The sequence below is a fragment of the Leptomonas pyrrhocoris genome, assembly GCF_001293395.1.
Source record: "Leptomonas pyrrhocoris isolate H10 chromosome Unknown, whole genome shotgun sequence".
Classification (NCBI taxonomy): domain Eukaryota; phylum Euglenozoa; class Kinetoplastea; order Trypanosomatida; family Trypanosomatidae; genus Leptomonas; species Leptomonas pyrrhocoris.
In genome coordinates this window covers 114607-139884 of record NW_015438379.1, presented here as the reverse complement: position 1 = coordinate 139884, position 25278 = coordinate 114607, and the positions used below count along the sequence as shown (strand labels likewise).

The 25278-nt window shown below is 59.9% G+C and overlaps 9 protein-coding genes across 13 annotated transcripts; all 9 read left to right on the top strand.

Moving 5' to 3' along the window:
* Nucleotides 1-428: 428 nt before the first annotated feature.
* On the top strand, nucleotides 429-4832 carry ABB37_08262 (putative mitochondrial hypothetical protein; the record flags this gene model as incomplete). 2 transcript variants are annotated; one of them, XM_015807197.1, is made up of 1 exon in its annotated part: nucleotides 429-4832. In XM_015807197.1, exon 1 carries the CDS (start codon nucleotides 1104-1106, stop codon nucleotides 4830-4832), a length of 3729 nt encoding a protein of 1242 aa, XP_015654146.1. In that variant the 5' UTR covers nucleotides 429-1103. The 2 variants fall into 2 exon arrangements, with proteins under 2 accessions (XP_015654146.1, XP_015654145.1); XM_015807196.1 differs by having other exon boundaries at nucleotides 779-4832.
* A 2266-nt stretch (nucleotides 4833-7098) lies between these two features.
* On the top strand, nucleotides 7099-8508 carry ABB37_08261 (putative Aminoacylase putativen-acyl-l-amino acid amidohydrolase; the record flags this gene model as incomplete). The annotated part of the gene is made up of 1 exon (XM_015807195.1): nucleotides 7099-8508. The coding sequence occupies exon 1, from the start codon at nucleotides 7282-7284 to the stop codon at nucleotides 8506-8508; it is 1227 nt and encodes a 408-aa protein (XP_015654144.1). The 5' UTR covers nucleotides 7099-7281.
* Nucleotides 8509-9310: 802 nt separating this feature from the next.
* On the top strand, nucleotides 9311-10737 carry ABB37_08260 (putative Aminoacylase putativen-acyl-l-amino acid amidohydrolase; the record flags this gene model as incomplete). Its single annotated transcript, XM_015807194.1, has 1 exon — nucleotides 9311-10737. Exon 1 carries the CDS (start codon nucleotides 9682-9684, stop codon nucleotides 10735-10737), a length of 1056 nt encoding a protein of 351 aa, XP_015654143.1. The 5' UTR covers nucleotides 9311-9681.
* Nucleotides 10738-12014: 1277 nt separating this feature from the next.
* Nucleotides 12015-13379, top strand: ABB37_08259 (putative Aminoacylase putativen-acyl-l-amino acid amidohydrolase; the record flags this gene model as incomplete). Of its 2 annotated transcripts, none has more annotated exons than XM_015807193.1 (1): nucleotides 12015-13379. In XM_015807193.1, the coding sequence occupies exon 1, from the start codon at nucleotides 12159-12161 to the stop codon at nucleotides 13377-13379; it is 1221 nt and encodes a 406-aa protein (XP_015654142.1). In that variant the 5' UTR covers nucleotides 12015-12158. The 2 variants fall into 2 exon arrangements, with proteins under 2 accessions (XP_015654142.1, XP_015654141.1); XM_015807192.1 differs by having other exon boundaries at nucleotides 12075-13379.
* Nucleotides 13380-14942: 1563 nt separating this feature from the next.
* On the top strand, nucleotides 14943-16106 carry ABB37_08258 (putative Aminoacylase putativen-acyl-l-amino acid amidohydrolase; the record flags this gene model as incomplete). The annotated part of the gene is made up of 1 exon (XM_015807191.1): nucleotides 14943-16106. One exon carries the CDS (start codon nucleotides 14943-14945, stop codon nucleotides 16104-16106), a length of 1164 nt encoding a protein of 387 aa, XP_015654140.1.
* A 689-nt stretch (nucleotides 16107-16795) lies between these two features.
* On the top strand, nucleotides 16796-18841 carry ABB37_08257 (hypothetical protein; the record flags this gene model as incomplete). 3 transcript variants are annotated; one of them, XM_015807190.1, is made up of 1 exon in its annotated part: nucleotides 16796-18841. In XM_015807190.1, exon 1 carries the CDS (start codon nucleotides 18557-18559, stop codon nucleotides 18839-18841), a length of 285 nt encoding a protein of 94 aa, XP_015654139.1. In that variant the 5' UTR covers nucleotides 16796-18556. The 3 variants fall into 3 exon arrangements, with proteins under 3 accessions (XP_015654139.1, XP_015654138.1, XP_015654137.1); XM_015807189.1 differs by having other exon boundaries at nucleotides 17364-18841; XM_015807188.1 differs by having other exon boundaries at nucleotides 17966-18841.
* A 218-nt stretch (nucleotides 18842-19059) lies between these two features.
* Nucleotides 19060-20310, top strand: ABB37_08256 (putative NADH:flavin oxidoreductase/NADH oxidase; the record flags this gene model as incomplete). Its single annotated transcript, XM_015807187.1, has 1 exon — nucleotides 19060-20310. Exon 1 carries the CDS (start codon nucleotides 19204-19206, stop codon nucleotides 20308-20310), a length of 1107 nt encoding a protein of 368 aa, XP_015654136.1. The 5' UTR covers nucleotides 19060-19203.
* A 1072-nt stretch (nucleotides 20311-21382) lies between these two features.
* Nucleotides 21383-22609, top strand: ABB37_08255 (putative NADH:flavin oxidoreductase/NADH oxidase; the record flags this gene model as incomplete). The annotated part of the gene is made up of 1 exon (XM_015807186.1): nucleotides 21383-22609. The coding sequence occupies exon 1, from the start codon at nucleotides 21500-21502 to the stop codon at nucleotides 22607-22609; it is 1110 nt and encodes a 369-aa protein (XP_015654135.1). The 5' UTR covers nucleotides 21383-21499.
* A 1072-nt stretch (nucleotides 22610-23681) lies between these two features.
* Nucleotides 23682-24908, top strand: ABB37_08254 (putative NADH:flavin oxidoreductase/NADH oxidase; the record flags this gene model as incomplete). Its single annotated transcript, XM_015807185.1, has 1 exon — nucleotides 23682-24908. Exon 1 carries the CDS (start codon nucleotides 23799-23801, stop codon nucleotides 24906-24908), a length of 1110 nt encoding a protein of 369 aa, XP_015654134.1. The 5' UTR covers nucleotides 23682-23798.
* Between the last annotated feature and the right edge of the window lie 370 nt (nucleotides 24909-25278).

Below are 25278 nucleotides of genomic sequence, written 5' to 3'. Positions count from 1 at the left end.
CACACAAACACGACGCAAACACACGATGATGGGGAGAAGAGAGAGGACGGGGGGGGGGCGCGGGGACCGCACGGCGGAGGCCACTGTACGACCCGCTGTCCTTCCCCGCCGTGTAGCGAGCGGCTCCGTTTACGCCAAACGCCGTCAGCGCGTTTGCCGTCTTTTTTATCAGCGGAGACGAGGGGAGGAAAGAGAAGAACAAAACAATATCGTGCAGGACACGATGGGAGGAAAGCGACGATGCAAGCAGCTGCGTCTCCGCTTCTCGGCGTTCTCGAGACCCCCCCCTCTCTCTCCCCGGACGCCCAAAGAGGGAAAAAGAAGAATCTTTTACCTCCGCGCCTTCTTCTGCTTCTTCCACGCTCTCCGTCGTCTTGCTCTCCTGTTCTTGTATCTTCTGTCGTTGCTGGCTTGCCGCTGTTGTGAAAGTCAAGTGCCCTCTGCAGCGTCTCTGCTCTGGTTCTTTACTAAAAGAAATCAATCAAACACACACACACACACACACACACACATTCATATTCAATTGAAGGTGCGCTGTGCACACTCGATCCTTTTGTTTTGTGCCTGTACGTTTAGCAAGCCTGAGAAGAATAGAACCCCCGTCGACGTACATCGGTGGAGGATTACAACAAAAGTAAGTAAGGCAAAGACGCGCACCCACGCACGCACCCTGACCATCGTTAGTTTCCTCGGTTCACCTTCTCTTTTCTTCCCTCCTGTTTCGTCCCCCCCATCCTTTGTACGTACGTACGTTGTGTGGGCGACGTTCGCTTCTGTAGAGCTTTTTTCTAATTCTATATATATATTTGATCTGCATTTTAATTACACCTTCCCGTCCTTTTCACCGCTGCTGCTGCTGCTTCCTCTTCGCGCATCTTCTGTGCCGTCGCGAGAACGAAAAACTGTGCCGCCTCTTGCATTCTTTAGGAGCGCACCAACGCAAGCAGTGGAAAGGGAAAAAGAAAACACGAGAAGGAGACGGCGTTGATTTTTTTTTTCCTGGACTTTCTCTTTCCTCTTAAGACTGCTGCCGAAGAGCACACGCCTCCACCCCCCACACACAAAGACTCTGAAAAAGCACCGACGAGCTCAGTGGGTCAGCCATGTCGTCCGCGGCCCCCTTCACCGTGGCGATAGACTTCGTCCCCGATGACAGCCACCGCCTCTTCCACGGCACCGTGACGATCACCAAGACGACGCTTACGGTGTTCAAGACGGGCAGCGCCGCCACGACGCGCGATCCCGCCACCAACGAGCGCGCCACCTTCATCGGCGTGTGCAGCCTCCCGCTGATTCAGTTTTATCGCAGCAAGAACACCGTGACGCTAATGCGGGGGTCGAGCTTTCTCTTCGATAACGCCGCCGTGACAGCCGGGCTGCGCAACGGGGACGCCTCTATTCGCAGCACCAGCAGCCGCGCGAGGGCCGACAACCCGACCATGTGGGAAACACTGCAGCTGCGTTGCAGCTCCCTCGCCGACTGCGACCGCATCGTCGAGGTCCTGCTGAGCCGCAACGCCGAGGAGACCTTCCACCCGCCGCAGCCGCGCGACACGGCGACGCCGGGCTCGACCACCTCCAGCGTCGGCAGCTACAGCCGCCACAACGAACAGCGCCATCACTCCCGCCCACGCAGCAGCAGCGGCGGCCGACGACACGCAACGCCGCCCGCGACGGACGTATCGACACCGCGTAGCTCCCGCCTGCCGAGCCGGCGCGAGAACGATGACATGGCTTCGCGGTCCTCGGTGACCCGCACCGATGTGTCCACGCCGCGCAGTTCACGTCTGCCCAGCCGGCGCGAGAACGACGACGTGACGTCGGTGACGATGACGACGCCGTCTCAGTCTTTCCGCTCTTCGCAGCAGCGCGTTGCGCCGGGCCGCGCCACTGCGAACGCGACGGCGGCCGGCACGCCGAACCGCACGAGCCCGAAGCAGCGCCCCCACTCCGCCTCTCACCGCCGCGCCGGCGTCGACCCCGCCGAGCGAGAGTTTGCGTCGGACACCCGACCCCGCAGCAACGGCCATCCCTCGACGACGACGCGCTCGCCGCACCGGAATGGGCGCTCTGCAACGACTCCTCCACGCAGCAGCCGCCACGGCACGAGTCCCCGCGCGCACTCCTCCTCCCACCGTCGTGCTTCGCCCCGCGCGGACACGCACGGGATGAGCAACAGCGCGAGCGTCAGCCTCCGCAGCACTGTCTCGCGTGGCATCAAGACGGAGCAGGACGTCTTCATCCGCAACGTACAGAAGATGCAGCACCACCGGTTGCACTTCATGCTGTACCTGCACAAGGAGATGGTGCACCAGGCGTATTTGGTGGAGGAGGCGAAGTTGAGGACAGCGGCGGAGGCGGCCGCAAATGGCTTCTCGCGTCGTCGCACCGGCAGCGCCCCCAGCTCCGCAGCCCGTCGACCCATCGACGCCACCACCACGGCAGCGGAGGAGGCGGGCCGGCTGCGCGAGATGGAGAACCGCCTGGCCCAGGTCGAGGCCCTCCACCACGAGGCAGCGCGTGAGCGGGAAGAGGCGGCCCGCCTGCGCCGCGAGTACGAGTGGAAGACGGAGGAGCTCAACGCGCGCCTCGGCTCTCACCCGATGGCCGAGGGCTCCCGCGGCGTCTCGGTGAACTCGTCGGTGAACGGCCCGCATCGCAACAGCTCCGCCTACGCCAACGGACAGCTGATGGTGGTACCGCAGAGCAGCAGCGGCGGTTACCCCATCATGCAGCACGCCGGCTACAACCCCTCGGCGGAGTGGGCGTTGATGCACGACCCGGCAGCCGCCCCGCGACCGGACGACGTCGACCTCGGCACCGCTATCATCGACCGCTACGTCTTTGGTGAGGAGTGGGGCCGCGTCTACCCGGCCTACGAAGCCGACATCCGCTTCAACGCGCAGATCGACGTGTGCCTCGCGATGAAGCTCCCCCGTCGCCTCGTCACCATCACGAACCTCGTCGTGGACCGCCCGGGCATGCGGGTGACGGCGGAGATCCGCTACGACCGCGCCAAGATCGAGCGCGACGGCGTTGAGCGCCGCATGAACGGCTGCCCGTTTCGCTTTCTCCAGCGCTTCTACGACGCACGCGACCTCTACGACCCGATGCACGACGGGGCCGCGGCGCTGACGGGGACGCAGGGCGGTTCCGCCCTCCCACGGGCCCTCACCACGGCAGCCGCAGCACCGCGGCGCAACTCGCGGGCGGCGTCCTCGCACGGAGGCCGCCGCCGCCGCCCCTCCGACCACCGTGGCCGCCGCGGCAGCGACGCGACGTCCGTCTCCGGCGATGTCGATCCGGATGGCCTGCGTGACCACTACGAGGCCCGCGTGGAGGACCGCGTCCGTGCCGCGGAGGATCGCCTGGCGAAGAAGCGCCGTCGCATGCTGGGCGACCTGCGCCGCCAGCTCGCCGACAACATCGCCCAGCTGGCGAATGAGGAGGAGTACATGCGCGACAGCATCGACTACGCCGAGGCGAAGGAGCGCCAGCGTATCGGCAAGGCGGTGCGCTCGAAGGTGAAGGAGACGCTCTCGACCTCGATGGCGAACCTCGACGAGGAGGAGCGGGTGGGGCGGGCGGCCGTGGAGGTCGGGGCGGCGCGGCAGATGCACGTCCTGCTCGGTGGTCACCGCCGGGCGCTCGCGCTGATGAATTTGCGCGCCTCGGAGCAGGACCGCCGGAAGCAAATCGCGGCTCAGGAAGCCGAGGCACGCGGCGACCTCAACACGATGATGAACCCCGCCTGGGAGGCGCAGCGCAAGGAGGCGGGGCGCCGTGCGCGTGGCGAGGAGCTGCGTGCCGGCCACGCGCCGGTGAACAACGAGAAGCTCGCGGCCGCGATGGCGGACCTCATCTCCGACGAGATCGCCGACCGGGCGGTGATCCGCTCGCAGGCCATGGCGGAGCTGCTGGACGTGCTCTACCGCTCGCCGCCCCCCCTCACGCGCGACGGCCGCCGGGCGCCGTCCTCCATTCACGCCCCGCCGACGATGCGGGCCCTCGCGCGGGAGTTGATCGACGAGGAGGCGGACGAGCGGCGTCAGCTCGTGGCGGATGAGCAGCGCCGGCGCCGCCTCTACCGTCAGGACGACGTTGTGCAGCGCGAGATGCTGCAGCGGGTTGCGATGGAGGGGGCGGAGATGGACGCGTGGGACGGCATTTTAGACGGGATGTTGTCGCAGAACCGTGAGCAGCTGGAGCGGCGCCTAAGCGAGCGGGAGCAGCTTGCCAGCCTCGTGAACGAAGAGCAGTTCTACCGGCGCACCGTTCTTTCAGATGAGCAAGACGCGTTTGAGGTGATCGCGGAGCTCTTCGCGGCGGGTCTGAAGAATATCCTGACCCATGTACCGGAGGTGGAGGAGGAGGACGAGGACCTGCGCCGGCGCCGCGTCAGCACACAGCGCCAGGCCAAGCCCTTCCACTACATGACCTTCAGCCCCGAGGACATGGACTACCCACCGAGTGCTGTGCTGGCGATTGAGGGCATGGTGGGCTGCGCCATCAACAAGAACTTGGAGGTTGTCAGCGTGGCCCGTCCGCTGCCCAAGGCCGAGGAAGAGGACCTTCAGTTGCAGGCCGGAGATATGATTCTGGACGTGGCGGGCCACTCCCTGCACTCCCTCTCACACCTGCGCGAGGTGCTGTCGAACCGCGCGCTGCAGATCCAAGAGGAGGCGCTGCAGGAATTCCCGAATGTGCCGCAAGACGAGCGCACGACGAATCCAGCTCTCCAGAAGTACATCGAGGTGCTCTGCGAGCATCACAACTTCTTGGTGCAGGTGCTGCGCAGCTGCGAGATCTTCCAAATCATCGTGCGCTCGTAAGACGTGGAGATGAGTGATCGAACAGAGGGGGATTACGAGCGGAAAGAGAACAGATGGTGTTGCTGTCGATGGACAGTGGACGAAGGCGCCGCGTCTGTGCGCTGTCGCCTGACTCGCACCCACCATTTCTTTTTTCCCCTTTTCAAAGTTGTTATTACTCGTTGTCCGGATCGCGGTTTGTGTGTTGCTCTGGCTTACTAATCCGTTTTTTTCCAGTTCTCTCTCTCTCTCTCGCTGTCTCTCTGTGTTTGTGTGTGTGACTGCGCACCCGCCCACACGGAACTTCTCCTTCATTGTTTCTCTTCTTGTTCTTCCTCCTTTTGCTTGCTTTGTTTTTGTTGTTGTTTTGGCTACCATACGAGAAGTTGTTGTTTCTCATTAGAAAGGGGAAAGAAAGAGAAAAGAAGAACTCACGCGGTATGGACTTTCGTTGAGGCGTCGTTGTGTCTCTGTTCTTCTGTTCTTCTACGGCCGGATCGTACCGTCCTCCTCCTCCTCCTCCCTACTCCTGCAGAGTTCGCATAGCGCCGTCAGTGCCGCCTCTCGCATCCCACATGCGCAACCGCCGTCCACGCGTGTGAGTTATTAGAGCATAGTTTTTTCGTTCTCTCCTTTGCAAGAGAGCCATCTGTTCTCTCCCTTGCTCTTTTTTCTTTGCTTTGGTTTGCTGCGTAGGCGTCTTCCGCTCTACCCCCGGCTTCTTCAAGCGTTGGGCGTCGTAGTGGGTGCCTCCCCAGGCCCGCCTCACGGCGCGTCGCGCGTTGAAGTTCCTGCGTCATCACCACCTGAGAGAGAGAGAACAAAATGGAAAATGAGAAAGACGAAGGAGGATCCAATACAAAGCAAGTGAACAGAGCAGGATGCGGATTCGGCTGATTAGCTTCTTCAGTTTTTTTGTTTTCTCTCTGCTTCGTCTTGTTTCTTGCTTAGCGTGTAGGTGTGGCAGCATTTGTATCTGACCAGAGTGAAGAGGTGTTTAAGGACCATCGTATCCTAGGAAGAGTCCCTTACCCGAAGGGGTGGCGGGGGAAGGGGGAGAGAGGAGAGCTGTGTATACCTCTGCGAACGACAGAGAACAGCATCGCAACACCGATGGGAAAGTGGGCTTGAGGTTTGTGGCGGCCGGAGCATAATTGCGAGTCTCCTTGCCGAGGTCCTTGTATTGTGGCAATGGGCGCGCTTAAATCAACGCCTTCTCTTTCTCTCTCTCTTTCAATATATATGTTTTTGTTTTGGCTTCCTTCACGTCTCTCTTCTGTCATAGTCCCTTTCTTCATTATTCGTTTTCCTTGTTTTTTTTTTTCGAGGCAGAACCCGCTATCGTCGTGGTGATCGTCGCATTGTAGCAACACATCTGGTGTACGGTAGACCCTTTTTGTTTCTTCTTCTTCTGTGTCTGTGTGTGTGTGTAGGTGTATGGAGACGAGAGGAGCGAGTTGTGTGGGGCGGCATCCTTCTTTGTTGTGGCTACATTACCTCTGTTCCTCTCTTTCCCGGGGCCTCGCAGCTCTTCATATTTATCTTTCTTAGATTTCTTTATATATATTTCTTTATATATATATATATAAGCTTTACCTTTGTCGCGGCGTTCCTCTCCTTCTCCCCTTTTACGGCGCGCGATCATCGTGTGTTTTTCAGCGCATATAAACAGTCAAATCCCCAACGAGAAGAGCAAATGAAGCCAATTATTTCTTCTATCACGTGAAGACCAGCAGCGGTGGTAATGAAGATGCATATCAACATCGAAAGCGAGATAGAGAGAAGGAACGGCATTGAAGCGCGTCGCAATGGCGCCCATGTCTTCGTGCAAGATGTTTGCATGAACGTAGAGACGACAGGCGCTAGAGCGGCGGTTCCTTTTCTTCTTCTTCCTCTCCCTTTCTCTTGCTCGTGAAGGTGCATCGGCAGCAGCGAGCTTTCCCGCCTTCTACGTGTGCGAGTGTGGCGCCGTGACTCTTGCACGCACGGTGGCTTTGATGCGTGGCTACCGTTTTCGAAGTTTTAAAAACAACAACCTGTGGCCGGACTGAGTGGAGGACAAAGCCTCCTTCATTCTGTGAGAGAGGAGGGGTGGGAGGGAGGGGTGGGTGCTCCGATGCGTGGCAGACATTTGCCCTCCTCCTCCCTCCCCTCCTCTTCGTGTCCTGCTTCTGGACCGATGTCTGTGTCGCCTATCTTTCCTACAGCAAATGCCGTCCTTCTCTCTCTACCTTTTCTCTCATGATCGATGCATTTGCCATGACGGGGATTCTTATATACCTGGGGAGACAAAAGGAAGCCACTTCTACGAGCCTCAACGTTATTTTTTTTTTTTTGTAAGTCTTATTTTAAATAGTTTTAGGTAGTTCTTCTCTTTCATTTCCTTATCGACTCTTATTGGTGCACTGTTGCTGTAAGGCGTCAGTGCTTCCTCGTTGTATCCACTGAAACGCGAACCCCTACTTCAACGATGGCGGACTTTGACAAGCTGATGGCCGAGTGCTCGGCTGCAAAAGACGCGATTATCGGCTGGCGCCGCCACCTCCACGCGCACCCGGAGCTGTCCTTCGAGGAGCACGAGACGGTGGCGTACATCCGGTCGGTGCTGGAGGGCTTTGGGTGTGCTGCGCTGAGCATGTCGAACCCTGTGCCGACGGCGCTGGTTGCGGACCTTGTTGGCGGCGCTGGTGCTGGGCCGATCATTGCGCTGCGTGCGGACATCGACGCGCTGCCGCTGCACGAGGAGACGGACGTGCCGTTCAAGTCGCAGAGGGCGAACGTGATGCACGCGTGCGGGCACGACACGCACACGGCGATGCTGCTTGGCGCTGCGAAGGTGCTGTGCGCGCACGCTGCGGAGATCTCTGGCACGGTGCGGTTGATGTTCCAACACGCAGAAGAAAAGCCTCCCGGCGGTGCTTCGGAGCTGGTGAAGCTGGATGTGATGGAGGGTGTGAAATACGTGTTTGGCATGCACTGCACACCTGAGCTGCCTGTTGGACAGGTCGCCACCAAGAACGGTGCTCTCAGCAGCAATGCGGATCAGTTCTCCATCTGGGTGCGCGGCCGTGGCGGCCACGCGTCGACGCCGCAGCTGCTTGTGGACCCTGTGCCGATCGCTGCGGAGGTGGTGACGGCCCTGCAGACGATCGTTGCGCGCAAGGTGGACCCGAAGGTGGCGCCTGTGGTGTCGATCCCGACGATGACGACCGGGCCGAACGAGAGCCACAACGTGATCCCTGACGAGGTGAAGCTGCTGGGGACGGTGCGGTCGCAGGACATGGACGTGCGGGCCAAGGTGCCTGTGTTGATCGAGCAGGTTGTGAAGGGCATCACCGCTGCGCACGGGGCGGAGTACAAGATGGAGTACCTGTACGGCTACACGGCGGTGATGAACGACCCTGCCGTGACGGACGTGGCGCGCAAGATGGCCCGGCGTGCGCTTGGGTCTGATACGGCGGTGGAGGAGTTGGCGCATGCCCGCTTCGGCGGGGAGGACTTCTCGGCCTACCAACTGAAGGCTCCTGGGTGCTTTATGCGGATCGGCTGCACAGACCCCTCGCTGGACGCCCCGAAGGCACCGGGGCTGCACACGTGTCGGTTAAACGTCGATGATCGTACGCTCTCGGTTGGTGCGCGTGTGCACACGGCCTTCGTGTATCATTACCTGATGAGCGGTGGCGGCGAGGATGCGTAGGACCAGCAACGATGCTGAGCGACGCCCTCCCCCCCCTCCAAGCAGCGTTTCTCACTGCTCTGTAGATGGTGGTGTGCGCGCGGGTGTCGCTGTTTGTTTTACAAGTAAAAACTGTGTTTTGCGCCTCCCGCGCGGTCCTCGCGTTTTGAAACCTGCGTTTCTTACTGCTCTTACCGAGGCCAATTTATCGCCACAAAACGACTGCGTGTGCCGGCCTTTCCCCTTCGCTTTCACCGCAAGCGCTTACTGTTTTGTTTCCCCCGCTCTGTTCCTACTGAAGACCACGGTGGCTCTTCCCCGTTGACCAGGTGCGGCGTGCCATCAACGCCTCCCGACTGGGCACACTGGCTTATCTAGGATTCACCGAAGAGCCTTTTGTGTGGCCGTGCACCTGGACACTCGCGGTCCGCCCCTCTTATATAAATGAATACATTTATTATTACTCTTATTTTAAGTTCTTTTAGGAAGCGCTTCCGTTTTATCTCGTTCTTTTCGATTCCAACGTATCGAAGGAAGAGAGATTGTCGTAGACTGCTGCGGGGCCTGACGTCGCCTTCGCTGCGTTCAGCTTCCGGGTATGTGCGATGCTGCGACGGAGGCCGCTGCCGTTCGCACCGCAGACGCCAGCGGTGAGGCGAGCCGCTGCGGAGTGCCGCAGCAACCTCCGATGCCGCCTGCGCCTCTCTCACCGAATCCAGCTGGCGGCGCCTGGCTTGTGGCCCGATGACTCTGCTCTCCGCCTCCTGACTACTGCTCCTGTACCCTCTCTGCCTGCTCAACACCGCCTTTGCCGACGTGGGCAGCATTTTAGTACAGGACCCCCCGCTTCTTTTATTACTTTCCTTCCAACCGTTCTCCATCGAACCGTGCGCGCGGCCTTCTGTGTGTCACCGACGCGCCTCCGATTCAGCCTTCACTCCTATCGAGTCCCTGCTGCCGCTGAGGGCCCTCTGTCTCCCTTTATCTCTGCGCCTTCTGTTTTTTCCTCTTCATTTCCCTTATCGACGATGGCGGACTTTGACCAGCTGATGGCCGAGTGCTCGGCCGCACAGGACGCGATCGCCGGGTGGCGCCATCCACCTCCACGCGCACCCGGAGCTGTCCTTCGAGGAGCACGAGACGGTGGCGTACATCCGGTCGGTGCTGGAGGGCTTTGGGTGTGCTGCGCTGAGCATGTCGAACCCTGTGCCGACGGCGCTGGTTGCGGACCTTGTTGGCGGCGCTGGTGCTGGGCCGATCATTGCGCTGCGTGCGGACATCGACGCGCTGCCGCTGCACGAGGAGACGGACGTGCCGTTCAAGTCGCAGAGGGCGAACGTGATGCACGCGTGCGGGCACGACACGCACACGGCGATGCTGCTTGGCGCTGCGAAGGTGCTGTGCGCGCACGCTGCGGAGATCTCTGGCACGGTGCGGTTCGTCTTCCAGCACGCGGAGGAGCTGCCGCCCGGCGGTGCGGTGGAGCTGGTGAAGCTGGGTGTGATGGAGGGTGTGAAATACATTCTTGGCATGCACATGGCACCCAACCTTCCTGCCGGCTGCGTCTCTGTGAAGAGCGGGCCGTTCACAAGCATGACCGACAGCTTCACCATCTGGGTGCGCGGCCGTGGCGGCCACGCGTCGACGCCGCAGCTGCTTGTGGACCCTGTGCCGATCGCTGCGGAGGTGGTGACGGCCCTGCAGACGATCGTTGCGCGCAAGGTGGACCCGAAGGTGGCGCCTGTGGTGTCGATCCCGACGATGACGACCGGGCCGAATGAGAGCCACAACGTGATCCCTGACGAGGTGAAGCTTATGGGGACGGTGCGCTCGCAGGATGTGGGAGTGCGCAAGGCAGTGCACGACTCCATTGAGGCGGTTGTGAAGGGCATCACCGCTGCGCACGGGGCGGAGTACAAGATGGAGTACCTGTACGGCTACGACATGGTGGTGAACGACCCTGCCGTGACGGACGTAGTCCGGAAGGTGGCCCGGCGTGCGCTTGGGTCCGCGGAGAGCGTGATCGAGATGCCCCATGCTGTCTATGGCGGCGAGGACTTCTCTGGGTATTTGACGGCCGCTCCCGGGTGCTTCCTGTGGTGTGGCTGCGGCGATATGTCCTGCCTAACGGGCCCCGTGGAAGGCCTGCACACCTGCCGCTTTAAGGTGAATGAAGATGCGCTGACCTGCGGCTCGCGTGTGCACACGGCCTTCGTGTACCACTACCTCATGTCTGGTGCGTCGAGCTAGAAGGCGAGGTAGCTGTTGTGGCTGTGGTGTCTTACTCCTCTTTATTGTTCTTCCCTCCGAGGAAAGCACGCGGTGCTGAACTACCGGCGTCGTAGGCCTCCTCTGAACACGCTCCCCCCCGCCCTTCCACGGTGGCTCCACGGCGACCGAGCGAAGAAGTGCGTGTGCGCGTTGCCCTCCGGCACATGCGGCGGTTCCCAGCGGCAGCGGCTCTGAACGGTGCAGGAGCGGCGCTGGCTGCTCTTTCTTTGCGTCCTTCTTTTCGTGTTTGGACGGGCCGTCCGCCGCGAACGCTGCGCAAATCGATGGAACCTGCCCTGTGCGTGTGAGGAGCATGAGTGCGCTGGGGTGTGCTCTCCGAGGATACGCCATCGCACCCTGTTCACGTCTCCCGCACGTGCTCGTTCGTCTCTTTACTGGCTTAAACTTCAATGAAAACGCTTTAAACGCTCTCCCTTTAATTATTTATCACTCACTTTGTTTTTGTTTCCTCAAAAAACGTGTTGTGCAGCTCTCTCTGTCTCTTTGTCCTCCTCTCGCTTTCCTGTTTCTCTAGAGACGCTTTGTGTGTGCGTATTTCCTTTTTTAATGATTGTCGCAAGGTGGAATGCGACTTTCTCGCCTCGCGTTCTTTTGTTTCTTCAAACCTATTTCGACGAGCGCTGACCGTTGTCACGCGAGTGCATGACCGCCATCAGTTGACCTGACCTTTTCCGTGAACTGAACCATCTGCGGGGATACGCTGCAGTGGGCAGCGAGTGGTGTTGCCGTGAACGCGAGCCACGTGCTTGAGCCACACCAACCCGCGCAGTCATGCATCAACGTGCGTTTCCTTTTGGGTTCTGCAGAGAGCGATTAGGAAAGTAACAACAGCAAGCGTCCGTAGAGGGGGAGCCGGTCGTTTTTGCGTTGAACGTGCGCAACCTTGTCCCTGCCGTCGCAAGTAAGTAAATAAAAACGGAAAGAGCGTTACTGCGATGGTCACGGCGTCGGCGGTCTCAACGCATAATTCTCTACGTATCGGAGTCGAGCTGAAAGGCGGTTCCTTTCGGCTTTTAGAAGGTGCGACATTGCGTTGAGGGTCGCGACCGTAAGATTTAAAGTGATGTTGGTTTTCCGTCGCCGACATCGACGAACTCGCCTCGCCATCTCTCTCCGCCTCTTTGGTTTTCTTTCCTGTTCTTCTTTGGTGATGGCCGCGCCGGTGTCCCGCATGTCTCTCCGCCTACATGGCTTTCCTCATCTGCACCTGTGTGTGTGTGTGTGTGTGTGTGTGAGCCCTTTACCCTTCTTTCCTCTGTTTACGTGCTATTCTGTTGCCTGTGGTACGCAACGTAGTCTTCTTCATTTCGTTTCTGTCGTAGATATCTAACACTTCTTAATTCTCGTTGTATTTAATTATTGCCTACCGCGTTGGAAGCATGGCCGACTTTGACAAGCTGATGGCCGAGTGCTCGGCTGCGAAAGACGCGATTATCGGCTGGCGCCGCCACCTCCACGCGCACCCGGAGCTGTCCTTCGAGGAGCACGAGACGGTGGCGTACATCCGGTCGGTGCTGGAGGGCTTTGGGTGTGCTGCGCTGAGCATGTCGAACCCTGTGCCGACGGCGCTGGTTGCGGACCTTGTTGGCGGCGCTGGTGCTGGGCCGATCATTGCGCTGCGTGCGGACATCGACGCGCTGCCGCTGCACGAGGAGACGGACGTGCCGTTCAAGTCGCAGAGGGCGAACGTGATGCACGCGTGCGGGCACGACACGCACACGGCGATGCTGCTTGGCGCTGCGAAGGTGCTGTGCGCGCACGCTGCGGAGATCTCTGGCACGGTGCGGTTCGTCTTCCAGCACGCGGAGGAGCTGCCGCCCGGCGGTGCGGTGGAGCTGGTGAAGCTGGGTGTGATGGAGGGTGTGAAATACATTCTTGGCATGCACATGGCACCCAACCTTCCTGCCGGCTGCGTCTCTGTGAAGAGCGGGCCGTTCACAAGCATGACCGACAGCTTCACCATCTGGGTGCGCGGCCGTGGCGGCCACGCGTCGACGCCGCAGCTGCTTGTGGACCCTGTGCCGATCGCTGCGGAGGTGGTGACGGCCCTGCAGACGATCGTTGCGCGCAAGGTGGACCCGAAGGTGGCGCCTGTGGTGTCGATCCCGACGATGACGACCGGGCCGAATGAGAGCCACAACGTGATCCCTGACGAGGTGAAGCTTATGGGGACGGTGCGCTCGCAGGATGTGGGAGTGCGCAAGGCAGTGCACGACTCCATTGAGGCGGTTGTGAAGGGCATCACCGCTGCGCACGGGGCGGAGTACAAGATGGAGTACCTGTACGGCTACGACATGGTGGTGAACGACCCTGCCGTGACGGACGTAGTCCGGAAGGTGGCCCGGCGTGCGCTTGGGTCCGCGGAGAGCGTGATCGAGATGCCCCATGCTGTCTATGGCGGCGAGGACTTCTCTGGGTATTTGACGGCCGCTCCCGGGTGCTTCCTGTGGTGTGGCTGCGGCGATATGTCCTGCCTAACGGGCCCCGTGGAAGGCCTGCACACCTGCCGCTTTAAGGTGAATGAAGATGCGCTGACCTGCGGCTCGCGTGTGCACACGGCCTTCGTGTACCACTACCTCATGTCTGGTGCGTCGAGCTAGAAGGCGAGGTAGCTGTTGTGGCTGTGGTGTCTTACTCCTCTTTATTGTTCTTCCCTCCGAGGAAAGCACGCGGTGCTGAACTACCGGCGTCGTAGGCCTCCTCTGAACACGCTCCCCCCCGCCCTTCCACGGTGGCTCCACGGCGACCGAGCGAAGAAGTGCGTGTGCGCGTTGCCCTCCGGCACATGCGGCGGTTCCCAGCGGCAGCGGCTCTGAACGGTGCAGGAGCGGCGCTGGCTGCTCTTTCTTTGCGTCCTTCTTTTCGTGTTTGGACGGGCCGTCCGCCGCGAACGCTGCGCAAATCGATGGAACCTGCCCTGTGCGTGTGAGGAGCATGAGTGCGCTGGGGTGTGCTCTCCGAGGATACGCCATCGCACCCTGTTCACGTCTCCCGCACGTGCTCGTTCGTCTCTTTACTGGCTTAAACTTCAATGAAAACGCTTTAAACGCTCTCCCTTTAATTATTTATCACTCACTTTGTTTTTGTTTCCTCAAAAAACGTGTTGTGCAGCTCTCTCTGTCTCTTTGTCCTCCTCTCGCTTTCCTGTTTCTCTAGAGACGCTTTGTGTGTGCGTATTTCCTTTTTTAATGATTGTCGCAAGGTGGAATGCGACTTTCTCGCCTCGCGTTCTTTTGTTTCTTCAAACCTATTTCGACGAGCGCTGACCGTTGTCACGCGAGTGCATGACCGCCATCAGTTGACCTGACCTTTTCCGTGAACTGAACCATCTGCGGGGATACGCTGCAGTGGGCAGCGAGTGGTGTTGCCGTGAACGCGAGCCACGTGCTTGAGCCACACCAACCCGCGCAGTCATGCATCAACGTGCGTTTCCTTTTGGGTTCTGCAGAGAGCGATTAGGAAAGTAACAACAGCAAGCGTCCGTAGAGGGGGAGCCGGTCGTTTTTGCGTTGCGCCACGTCAACACGTCCGGCTGCGCCGCACCGCAGTCCAGCATCAGCGCCTCGATGTCGCACATGGCAGAACACCGCAAAGGGGGAACACAAATACGGTAAGGTGGAACGCGGAGCAAGGCACTTGGGGCACACGCACGTCAACCGGCCAGGCGTTAGGCGACGGCTACGGTCACCCGGCTATAAAGGAAGAGGGAACTGAAAACCGTACGACGTGCACTATCGATACGATACAACAGAATCCAGGATAGAACATGCAACGCCGGTGGTGTGCGTGTGCGTGTGCGTGTGCGTGTGTGTGTACGCGTGTGTGACTGTGCAACGGAGCGTGGAATATGAAAAAAACTGCTGTACATCCAGAAGAAGAACGGAGGTTGACGACGAACCAAACAAAAGCATAGTAAGAAATGCATTAGCATATAGAGGTCCTCATTGCCCCGCATTACGTTGCCCCTGCGAATTGAAGGTAAACCCCACAAAAGGTGGTGGCGAGTCTCGTATTCCAGAGCGGTCGTTTGCGAAATGCGATGACATCCAGCCTCAATACGCTCATCACCGCAGCATTTCCACTGAGAATACAGACGGGCACCTCTGTCTGTTCGGCCCTTCCACTTGTATCTCTGACACGTCTGAGACCGTGAAGGCAACAATATGACAGCAGAGACAAAGTTGGGCACGCTCCACCTCCACGCGCACCCGGAGCTGTCCTTCGAGGAGCACGAGACGGTGGCGTACATCCGGTCGGTGCTGGAGGGCTTTGGGTGTGCTGCGCTGAGCATGTCGAACCCTGTGCCGACGGCGCTGGTTGCGGACCTTGTTGGCGGCGCTGGTGCTGGGCCGATCATTGCGCTGCGTGCGGACATCGACGCGCTGCCGCTGCACGAGGAGACGGACGTGCCGTTCAAGTCGCAGAGGGCGAACGTGATGCACGCGTGCGGGCACGACACGCACACGGCGATGCTGCTTGGCGCTGCGAAGGTGCTGTGCGCGCACGCTGCGGAGATCTCTGGCACGGTGCGGTTCGTCTTCCAGCACGCGGAGGAGCTGCCGCCCGGCGGTGCGGTGGAGCTGGTGAAGCTGGGTGTGCTGGAGGGTGTGAAATGCATCTTCGGCCTGCACGTGTCACCGCACCTGCCAACGGGACGCGTGGGGACGATGGGTGGTACGATCATGGCCGGCGGGGACAACTTCGCGCTGCGCATCCGCGGCCGTGGCGGCCACGCGTCGACGCCGCAGCTGCTTGTGGACCCTGTGCCGATCGCTGCGGAGGTGGTGACGGCCCTGCAGACGGTCGTGTCGCGGCGCTTTGACCCGAAGGTGGTGCCGGTGTTGTCGATTACGACGATGACGACCGGGCCGAACGAGAGCCACAACGTGATCCCTGACGAGGTGAAGCTGCTGGGGACGGTGCGCTCGTTTGCGCGGGAGGTGCGGGAGCGGGCGCCCGCGCTGATCGAGTCGGTCGCGAGGGGCGTGGCTGCTGCGCACGGGGCGACGGTGGAGTTTCGTGTCATGCCGGGGTACGCGTGCACGGTGAATGACGCGACGGTGGCCGCGGAGGTGGCTGCGATGGCGCGCCGGGTGCTGGGCGAGGACAAGTTTGTGCCCATGACGCAGCCTGTCAACGGCGGCGAGGATTTCTCCGCGTACTTGGAGGCGATCCCGGGCTGCTTCGTGTTTGTGGGCATGCAGAACTTGGCGGAGGGCTACGGGGCCTGCTCGCTGCACTCCGCGCGTGTAAAGATCGATGAGAAGGCGTTCCTGACTGGCGTGCGGCTCCACGTTGGCTTTGTGCAGGAGCGGCTGATGCAGTAGCACCAACGCCGAGGAGTATTGTTGTTAGACGTTGTATGCTTTTCGTAGATTTGCGCAACTGTCGGTTTCATTACCCGGTTGCGTTGAAGTCCCGATGGGGGACCGAAGTGTGCAGTCAGCGCCATTTGTTTTGTTCTTCACTACTGGATTCTGACCGGCACCGTAGTATGAGTCACCGCTGCGGCATCGACATCACCCAAACGCGGCAAAATACTATTATTCTTATTGCTGGTTTCGTTTATTGTAGTATCGTTTTCTATATTTATTTTTATTTTCCCTGTTCGGACAGTGTAGGCGGAGAAGAGTGCAGAATGGGCGCGAGTGTCTCTTGTGCTCGCGACCGTTGCGACAACGGAGTTTTTCTACGGAGCACGTAATACTTCTTACTTCTTACTTTTTCTTTTGTTCTTTCTCTCTCTCGCTCCGCGCTCGGCCGCCTACGCGGCGCCGTAAGTTCCAAAAGAAAAAAAATGGTGAACCGTTCATGTCCTGTCTTCAATCATCGCGGCGCACAATTCAACTTGCCACGTCGACGCGCAACAGAATCCAGCCAACCAAGCGAGCGAGGGGTTTCGTCATGTGCGACGCAAGCCCGCCGCACCCACCCACCCTGGAAGCGTCTGCGTAGCCTTTTTCTTCCCCCCCCCCCCCGTTCCCGATTCCGGGTGGGGCACGAGCCCACCGCAACAGATATACCCCGCCCGCTTTATTTGTGCGCTTTTCTGGTTTTCAATATTTCTCCTGTTTTCACAGCCTATATACATATGAATTCTACTAGTAGTTATTTTCCTGAGATGCACGAGTGACACACCACCACACCACACACCACACTGACGCAAGTGGCAGCAAACGAGTGAATAAACGGTGGGGCGTCACTTCACTGCCGTGGTGCGTGCGGGTCCTCCTTCTTCTATTTTTCCTCAAGTGACCCTTTCTTATTTTGCGTTGATACTTTTCCCTCCTGTTTTTCTCTCTCGCGCCTGTTGTACATCTTCGCCGCGTTCTTAATACTCTGCTGTTTTTGAATAGTTATCTTTCTTCTTACGTACGGTGTGGTGCTGTCTTGTGGAGGAGAGAGAGGCGGAACAAGCGGAGGAGGAACGAACGCATCGAAGGGCCCACGCCACCCCGGTACGCACGGCTGGGTCGGCGATGAAGGCTGTTCGTGCCCTCCTCTCCTCTTACTTCCTCCTTTCTTACCTCTTCAATATCTATCTATCTATCTATCTATCTATATATATATATATATTTGTAAAAGGCTCCACGTGTACCTCCTTCTTCGGTCTTTTGAGTGTAAGGCGGACAGAGGGACTTGCGTTGTGTTGCTTAGCGGAGTTCTTCAAGGCACTTTCCATGCGGCTTGTCCGTGCCCCGATCAAGAAGGGTTGAAGGTACAGTAGAGAAGGGAAATGCGTAGCTCGTTTCCAGGTTGGATCGCGTGAACCACTTTCTTTTTCTTTTTCTTTTTTGTGTGTTTGCTCCTGTGTCGGTTCGATTCCCACCCGTCGCAGCACGACGAAGTGAAGGGAAGACAAAAAAGGGGACATCTACGCCAACAGCACGCCATCGAGGGCGGGCGAAGGGGAGAGAGACTGGCCTGCCTGTCCACTGGCGTGGGATGCGGAGCGAGTGTTGGCCGGCCGAGTGACAGCAGTACACACGGCGCCTCGCCTTCGTGCTGCGCTTGCTCACCATATATATATCGCACCACAAGACCGGGCGTTGCTGACTTGCGTGTATCTAATTGGCAAAGGAAGCGACACACACGCTCAATGGCACTCCTTCATTCTCTCTCCCTCTCTCCTCCGCTATTTGTTCTCCCTCTATCGCCTTTCCCCATTACCTTACCGCATCCTTCAGTTCTCAACGGACGCAGTGGGGCGTGGCTGTCCTCCTACACAAGCATCCCCCCTTCTCCCCCTTCACACGCATCTTGAATTATTGTATCTCAGACATGAAACTCGCGAAAGTTTAACGGCGCATTTCTTTTCTCTTCCATTCTTTCTCCTTCTATTGTTGTGGTTGACTTCGCGCAGCAGCGGCGGATGCAGGAAGGGTAGCGGCGCTCACGAAGGCACAGCCGTATCACATGTCAACAGCAGCACGGTGATATCGCGACACGACGCCGTCAGGGGGGAAGGGGGGGGGGGGAGGCGGGGAGAGTGCGGTGGAAACAAGAATTGCCTGAGTCGTGCCGCCCTTCACCTCCTCCTTGGTCCTTCATCTTGCGCTTGCAGATGCACGCGAAACGACTGCAGGACGCCGCAGCGGAAAAGGTCACGGCGTTGCAGACGTCACGCTGTTTATTGTTTTTTTTTCTTCCTTGTGATGACAGCGAAAGATGGAGGGGTGGAGTTGAAAAAGAGGAGGACCGCGCAGCGATGGTCGTCTAGTGGTTAGGACATTCGCCTCACACGCGAGAGATCGCGGGTTCAATCCCCGCCCGTCGTATGTTTTTCTTTTTCCCCAACACCGCCCCGCCGGCGGCCCAAGAAAGGAATCCCACCCGCCACCAGACAGCCCTCCATGCTGTGTATTCTCGCGTCACAAGTGCGACTCGATGCCGTATCATCATCTTACCTACTGCAGTTCGAATACGACCAAGCACGCACCAACACCCACCCGAGATCGGACCTATTGCAGCGTGCCAGGGAAGTTTGGAGCCGGCTCGTATCGCACCTGCTCGTCTTGGACCATTCCGTTTTGTTTCTATCCTCCTGATGCTCACAACATGAGGCTGCCAAACTCACGCCCCTCGCGCTTCGATGACCTTCTCCATCCACCTCAAAGTAATCACCGATGATTCGTCCTCTCGTTTGTGTCTTGCAACCCTATCGCTGCCCTTCAACCGGTACAGTGAGAAAGGTCCCGCAAACGGCTGCATCCACGGCTGCGTTCTTTTCTTCTTGTTACTGCTCTACCGCCTTCTTCTATTCTTCCATCTTGTGCCACAGGTTTGACTTGGCTGACTTTCCAGTCTTCCTCCGCCCTGACAACGACGATCATTGCTGCTTTCCTCACGACCAAGCAAGACACACACACACACACACACACACACACAAGAGACGCATCTTATGCAAGTTTCCCTGCAGACAACATGTATCCACAACCTACCAATGTCAAGGCGCTGCTGGAGCCGCTGAAGATCGGCCGCCTGACGATGGCGAACCGCTTCGTGATGGCGCCGCTGACGCGCTGCCGCGCAAACACGGACCACGTGCCGACGGCGGACATGGTGAAGTACTACTCTGACCGCGCGTCGATGGGGCTGATCCTCACGGAGGCGACGCAGATCCAGAAGGGCTATTCGACGTTCGGGTTCGAGGCCGGCATCTACGGCCCGGAGCAGATCGCCGGGTGGAGGAAGGTGACGGACGCGGTGCACGCGAAGGGCGGGCTGATCTACTGCCAAATCCACAACGGCGGCCGCGCGACGGTGCCGTGCAACGTGACGGAGGGCCTGAAGGTGATCGCGCCTTCTGCCATTGCGATTGAGGGCCACGACTCGCCTGCGCTGTTCGCTGTGGACGGCAAGAAGCAGCACTACCCCGTGCCGGCGGCGCTGACGAAGAGCGAGATCGCGGAGTACGTGCAGCTGTACGCGACGGCGGCGCACAACGCGATGGCGGCTGGGTTTGACGGGGTGGAGGTCCACGGTGCGAACGGGTACCTGATCGACCAGTTCCTGAAGACGTCGTCGAACAAGCGCACGGACGAGTACGGCGGCAGCATCGAGAACCGGTGCCGCTTCCTGTTCGAGGTTGTGGATGCGGTGGTTGCTGCTGTTGGCCACGAGCGGACGGCACTGCGCATCTCGCCGCTGAACTCGTTCAACGCTCAGTCGGACGAGGACCCGGAGGCGCTGACGAAGTACATCTGCCGGGAGCTGAACTCGCGCAAGCTCGCCTTCCTGGACGTCATGCGCGGCGACTTCTTCTCGCCTGCGCGCGGCGCGGACAAGTGGGCCCGCGAGACGTACGAGGGCGTGCTGTTCACGGGGATGGGCTTCGAGATCGAGGAGGCGGCGCAGACGGTTGCGAGCGGCGAGGCGGAGGCTGTGGTGTTCGGCGTGAAGGCGTTGGCGAACCCCGACCTGGTTGCCCGCGCCATCGCCGGTGCGGAGCTGAACACGCCGGTCGTTGCAACGTTCTACACGCACGACATGGTGGGCTACAACGACTACCCGACCCTCGCTGCGCGGTAGACGTAATGCGCCGCGCTGCAGCTGGTGCTGCGGTGTGTGGGAGTATATGTGTGTCTGAGTGATGGAGGAGCGCTTGTTCGAGTCTGGCTCGCTACCTTCCCAGGTTACTCTCATACGGTTCCGGTGGGCATAGTGTCTCACCTGGATAGCTCATGGGGCCCCGCTCATTGGCTTCTATTCTCGTGTTTCACTTCTGCAGAGAACCCTCTATTATTATTATTATTATTGTTTTTATTAACTCCGTCTTTTTCTATTCACCTCCATGCTACTTCGCGGTTTGGATCCGTCAAGTGGGTGTCGCCGTGTGCGTGTGCGGGCCACGACAAACATCCAACGACGAGTGCCGTAACGGCTGTCCCCTCCTTTCCCGGTGTGTGTTCGTAGGCGCTACTATTACTACTGTAATAATGATTTCTATTTTTTCTCTTCTTCTGGCTAAAGTGTTCACTTCGGCGCCGCTGCGTTGCTCCGTGTCGCCGTTCCCCCGCCTGCATGTGTCGTCTCCCGAGGCGCGTGTGTAGCCACTGGGCCGGCGTGCGTGTGTGTGTGTGTGTGTGTGTGTGTGAAGTGCAGAGCCCGCAGGGGTCATCCGAACTCTATTTCAATGGAAACGTTTGTGGTGCTGCAATGCAACGCTACGGCTGGCGTTGAGGAGCGAGGCGGGCCCTCCACTGCTGCTGCCTCTCCGCATCGGGCGGGCTGGTGCGGTGCTTGTGCCCAACCTCGGCGTGTACTGCTTTTCTTGAGTGCAGGTGCGTGCGCTGCGTGCCTTCCCGTGCGTGGTCGCCAGCGCAGGGCACGTGCGAGGCCGTCGGTGTGTGTGCGGGGCGACCTCCGGTGCGCGTTCTCCTCCTGAGCCCGGGTCCTCTTTTCCTTTGACCCCCTCCCACGCAGCTGACACACCCCGCCTTTACCCTTCCGCCCTTTCCCCTTCTCCGCGATACGTGCCGCGTTGCTTCCGTGTGCTGCTGTGCACACCCAATCGGCGTCGCACGTGTGCGCCCATCCCCATTCGTTTACCGTCCGCTCCTCTTCCCACCGCTGCCTCGCCTCTCTCTCTGCCACACCGCCAGCCACACCGGCGCATCTTTCCTTCTTTCCACCTCCGCTGCTCTTTTCCGGCCCCCGTGCGTTTCGCGAGACCGCCGTCCTACACACTCAGCGACACATTGCAGACTTCACCGCCCAAATGCCGACGAACGCTAAGCCGGACGTGGAGGCGCTGCTGAAGCCGCTGAAGATCGGCCGCCTGACGATGGCGAACCGCTTCGTGATGGCGCCGCTGACGCGCTGCCGCGCAAACACGGACCACGTGCCGACGGCGGACATGGTGAAGTACTACTCTGACCGCGCGTCGATGGGGCTGATCCTCACGGAGGCGACGCAGATCCAGAAGGGCTATTCGACGTTCGGGTTCGAGGCCGGCATCTACGGCCCGGAGCAGATCGCCGGGTGGAGGAAGGTGACGGACGCGGTGCACGCGAAGGGCGGGCTGATCTACTGCCAAATCCACAACGGCGGCCGCGCGACGGTGCCGTGCAACGTGACGGAGGGCCTGAAGGTGATCGCGCCTTCTGCCATTGCGATTGAGGGCCACGACTCGCCTGCGCTGTTCGCTGTGGACGGCAAGAAGCAGCACTACCCCGTGCCGGCGGCGCTGACGAAGAGCGAGATCGCGGAGTACGTGCAGCTGTACGCGACGGCGGCGCACAACGCGATGGCGGCTGGGTTTGACGGGGTGGAGGTCCACGGTGCGAACGGGTACCTGATCGACCAGTTCCTGAAGACGTCGTCGAACAAGCGCACGGACGAGTACGGCGGCAGCATCGAGAACCGGTGCCGCTTCCTGTTCGAGGTTGTGGATGCGGTGGTTGCTGCTGTTGGCCACGAGCGGACGGCACTGCGCATCTCGCCGCTGAACTCGTTCAACGCTCAGTCGGACGAGGACCCGGAGGCGCTGACGAAGTACATCTGCCGGGAGCTGAACTCGCGCAAGCTCGCCTTCCTGGACGTCATGCGCGGCGACTTCTTCTCGCCTGCGCGCGGCGCGGACAAGTGGGCCCGCGAGACGTACGAGGGCGTGCTGTTCACGGGGATGGGCTTCGAGATCGAGGAGGCGGCGCAGACGGTTGCGAGCGGCGAGGCGGAGGCTGTGGTGTTCGGCGTGAAGGCGTTGGCGAACCCCGACCTGGTTGCCCGCGCCATCGCCGGTGCGGAGCTGAACACGCCGGTCGTTGCAACGTTCTACACGCACGACATGGTGGGCTACAACGACTACCCGACCCTCGCTGCGCGGTAGACGTAATGCGCCGCGCTGCAGCTGGTGCTGCGGTGTGTGGGAGTATATGTGTGTCTGAGTGATGGAGGAGCGCTTGTTCGAGTCTGGCTCGCTACCTTCCCAGGTTACTCTCATACGGTTCCGGTGGGCATAGTGTCTCACCTGGATAGCTCATGGGGCCCCGCTCATTGGCTTCTATTCTCGTGTTTCACTTCTGCAGAGAACCCTCTATTATTATTATTATTATTGTTTTTATTAACTCCGTCTTTTTCTATTCACCTCCATGCTACTTCGCGGTTTGGATCCGTCAAGTGGGTGTCGCCGTGTGCGTGTGCGGGCCACGACAAACATCCAACGACGAGTGCCGTAACGGCTGTCCCCTCCTTTCCCGGTGTGTGTTCGTAGGCGCTACTATTACTACTGTAATAATGATTTCTATTTTTTCTCTTCTTCTGGCTAAAGTGTTCACTTCGGCGCCGCTGCGTTGCTCCGTGTCGCCGTTCCCCCGCCTGCATGTGTCGTCTCCCGAGGCGCGTGTGTAGCCACTGGGCCGGCGTGCGTGTGTGTGTGTGTGTGTGTGTGTGTGAAGTGCAGAGCCCGCAGGGGTCATCCGAACTCTATTTCAATGGAAACGTTTGTGGTGCTGCAATGCAACGCTACGGCTGGCGTTGAGGAGCGAGGCGGGCCCTCCACTGCTGCTGCCTCTCCGCATCGGGCGGGCTGGTGCGGTGCTTGTGCCCAACCTCGGCGTGTACTGCTTTTCTTGAGTGCAGGTGCGTGCGCTGCGTGCCTTCCCGTGCGTGGTCGCCAGCGCAGGGCACGTGCGAGGCCGTCGGTGTGTGTGCGGGGCGACCTCCGGTGCGCGTTCTCCTCCTGAGCCCGGGTCCTCTTTTCCTTTGACCCCCTCCCACGCAGCTGACACACCCCGCCTTTACCCTTCCGCCCTTTCCCCTTCTCCGCGATACGTGCCGCGTTGCTTCCGTGTGCTGCTGTGCACACCCAATCGGCGTCGCACGTGTGCGCCCATCCCCATTCGTTTACCGTCCGCTCCTCTTCCCACCGCTGCCTCGCCTCTCTCTCTGCCACACCGCCAGCCACACCGGCGCATCTTTCCTTCTTTCCACCTCCGCTGCTCTTTTCCGGCCCCCGTGCGTTTCGCGAGACCGCCGTCCTACACACTCAGCGACACATTGCAGACTTCACCGCCCAAATGCCGACGAACGCTAAGCCGGACGTGGAGGCGCTGCTGAAGCCGCTGAAGATCGGCCGCCTGACGATGGCGAACCGCTTCGTGATGGCGCCGCTGACGCGCTGCCGCGCAAACACGGACCACGTGCCGACGGCGGACATGGTGAAGTACTACTCTGACCGCGCGTCGATGGGGCTGATCCTCACGGAGGCGACGCAGATCCAGAAGGGCTATTCGACGTTCGGGTTCGAGGCCGGCATCTACGGCCCGGAGCAGATCGCCGGGTGGAGGAAGGTGACGGACGCGGTGCACGCGAAGGGCGGGCTGATCTACTGCCAAATCCACAACGGCGGCCGCGCGACGGTGCCGTGCAACGTGACGGAGGGCCTGAAGGTGATCGCGCCTTCTGCCATTGCGATTGAGGGCCACGACTCGCCTGCGCTGTTCGCTGTGGACGGCAAGAAGCAGCACTACCCCGTGCCGGCGGCGCTGACGAAGAGCGAGATCGCGGAGTACGTGCAGCTGTACGCGACGGCGGCGCACAACGCGATGGCGGCTGGGTTTGACGGGGTGGAGGTCCACGGTGCGAACGGGTACCTGATCGACCAGTTCCTGAAGACGTCGTCGAACAAGCGCACGGACGAGTACGGCGGCAGCATCGAGAACCGGTGCCGCTTCCTGTTCGAGGTTGTGGATGCGGTGGTTGCTGCTGTTGGCCACGAGCGGACGGCACTGCGCATCTCGCCGCTGAACTCGTTCAACGCTCAGTCGGACGAGGACCCGGAGGCGCTGACGAAGTACATCTGCCGGGAGCTGAACTCGCGCAAGCTCGCCTTCCTGGACGTCATGCGCGGCGACTTCTTCTCGCCTGCGCGCGGCGCGGACAAGTGGGCCCGCGAGACGTACGAGGGCGTGCTGTTCACGGGGATGGGCTTCGAGATCGAGGAGGCGGCGCAGACGGTTGCGAGCGGCGAGGCGGAGGCTGTGGTGTTCGGCGTGAAGGCGTTGGCGAACCCCGACCTGGTTGCCCGCGCCATCGCCGGTGCGGAGCTGAACACGCCGGTCGTTGCAACGTTCTACACGCACGACATGGTGGGCTACAACGACTACCCGACCCTCGCTGCGCGGTAGACGTAATGCGCCGCGCTGCAGCTGGTGCTGCGGTGTGTGGGAGTATATGTGTGTCTGAGTGATGGAGGAGCGCTTGTTCGAGTCTGGCTCGCTACCTTCCCAGGTTACTCTCATACGGTTCCGGTGGGCATAGTGTCTCACCTGGATAGCTCATGGGGCCCCGCTCATTGGCTTCTATTCTCGTGTTTCACTTCTGCAGAGAACCCTCTATTATTATTATTATTATTGTTTTTATTAACTCCGTCTTTTTCTATTCACCTCCATGCTACTTCGCGGTTTGGATCCGTCAAGTGGGTGTCGCCGTGTGCGTGTGCGGGCCACGACAAACATCCAACGACGAGTGCCGTAACGGCTGTCCCCTCCTTTCCCG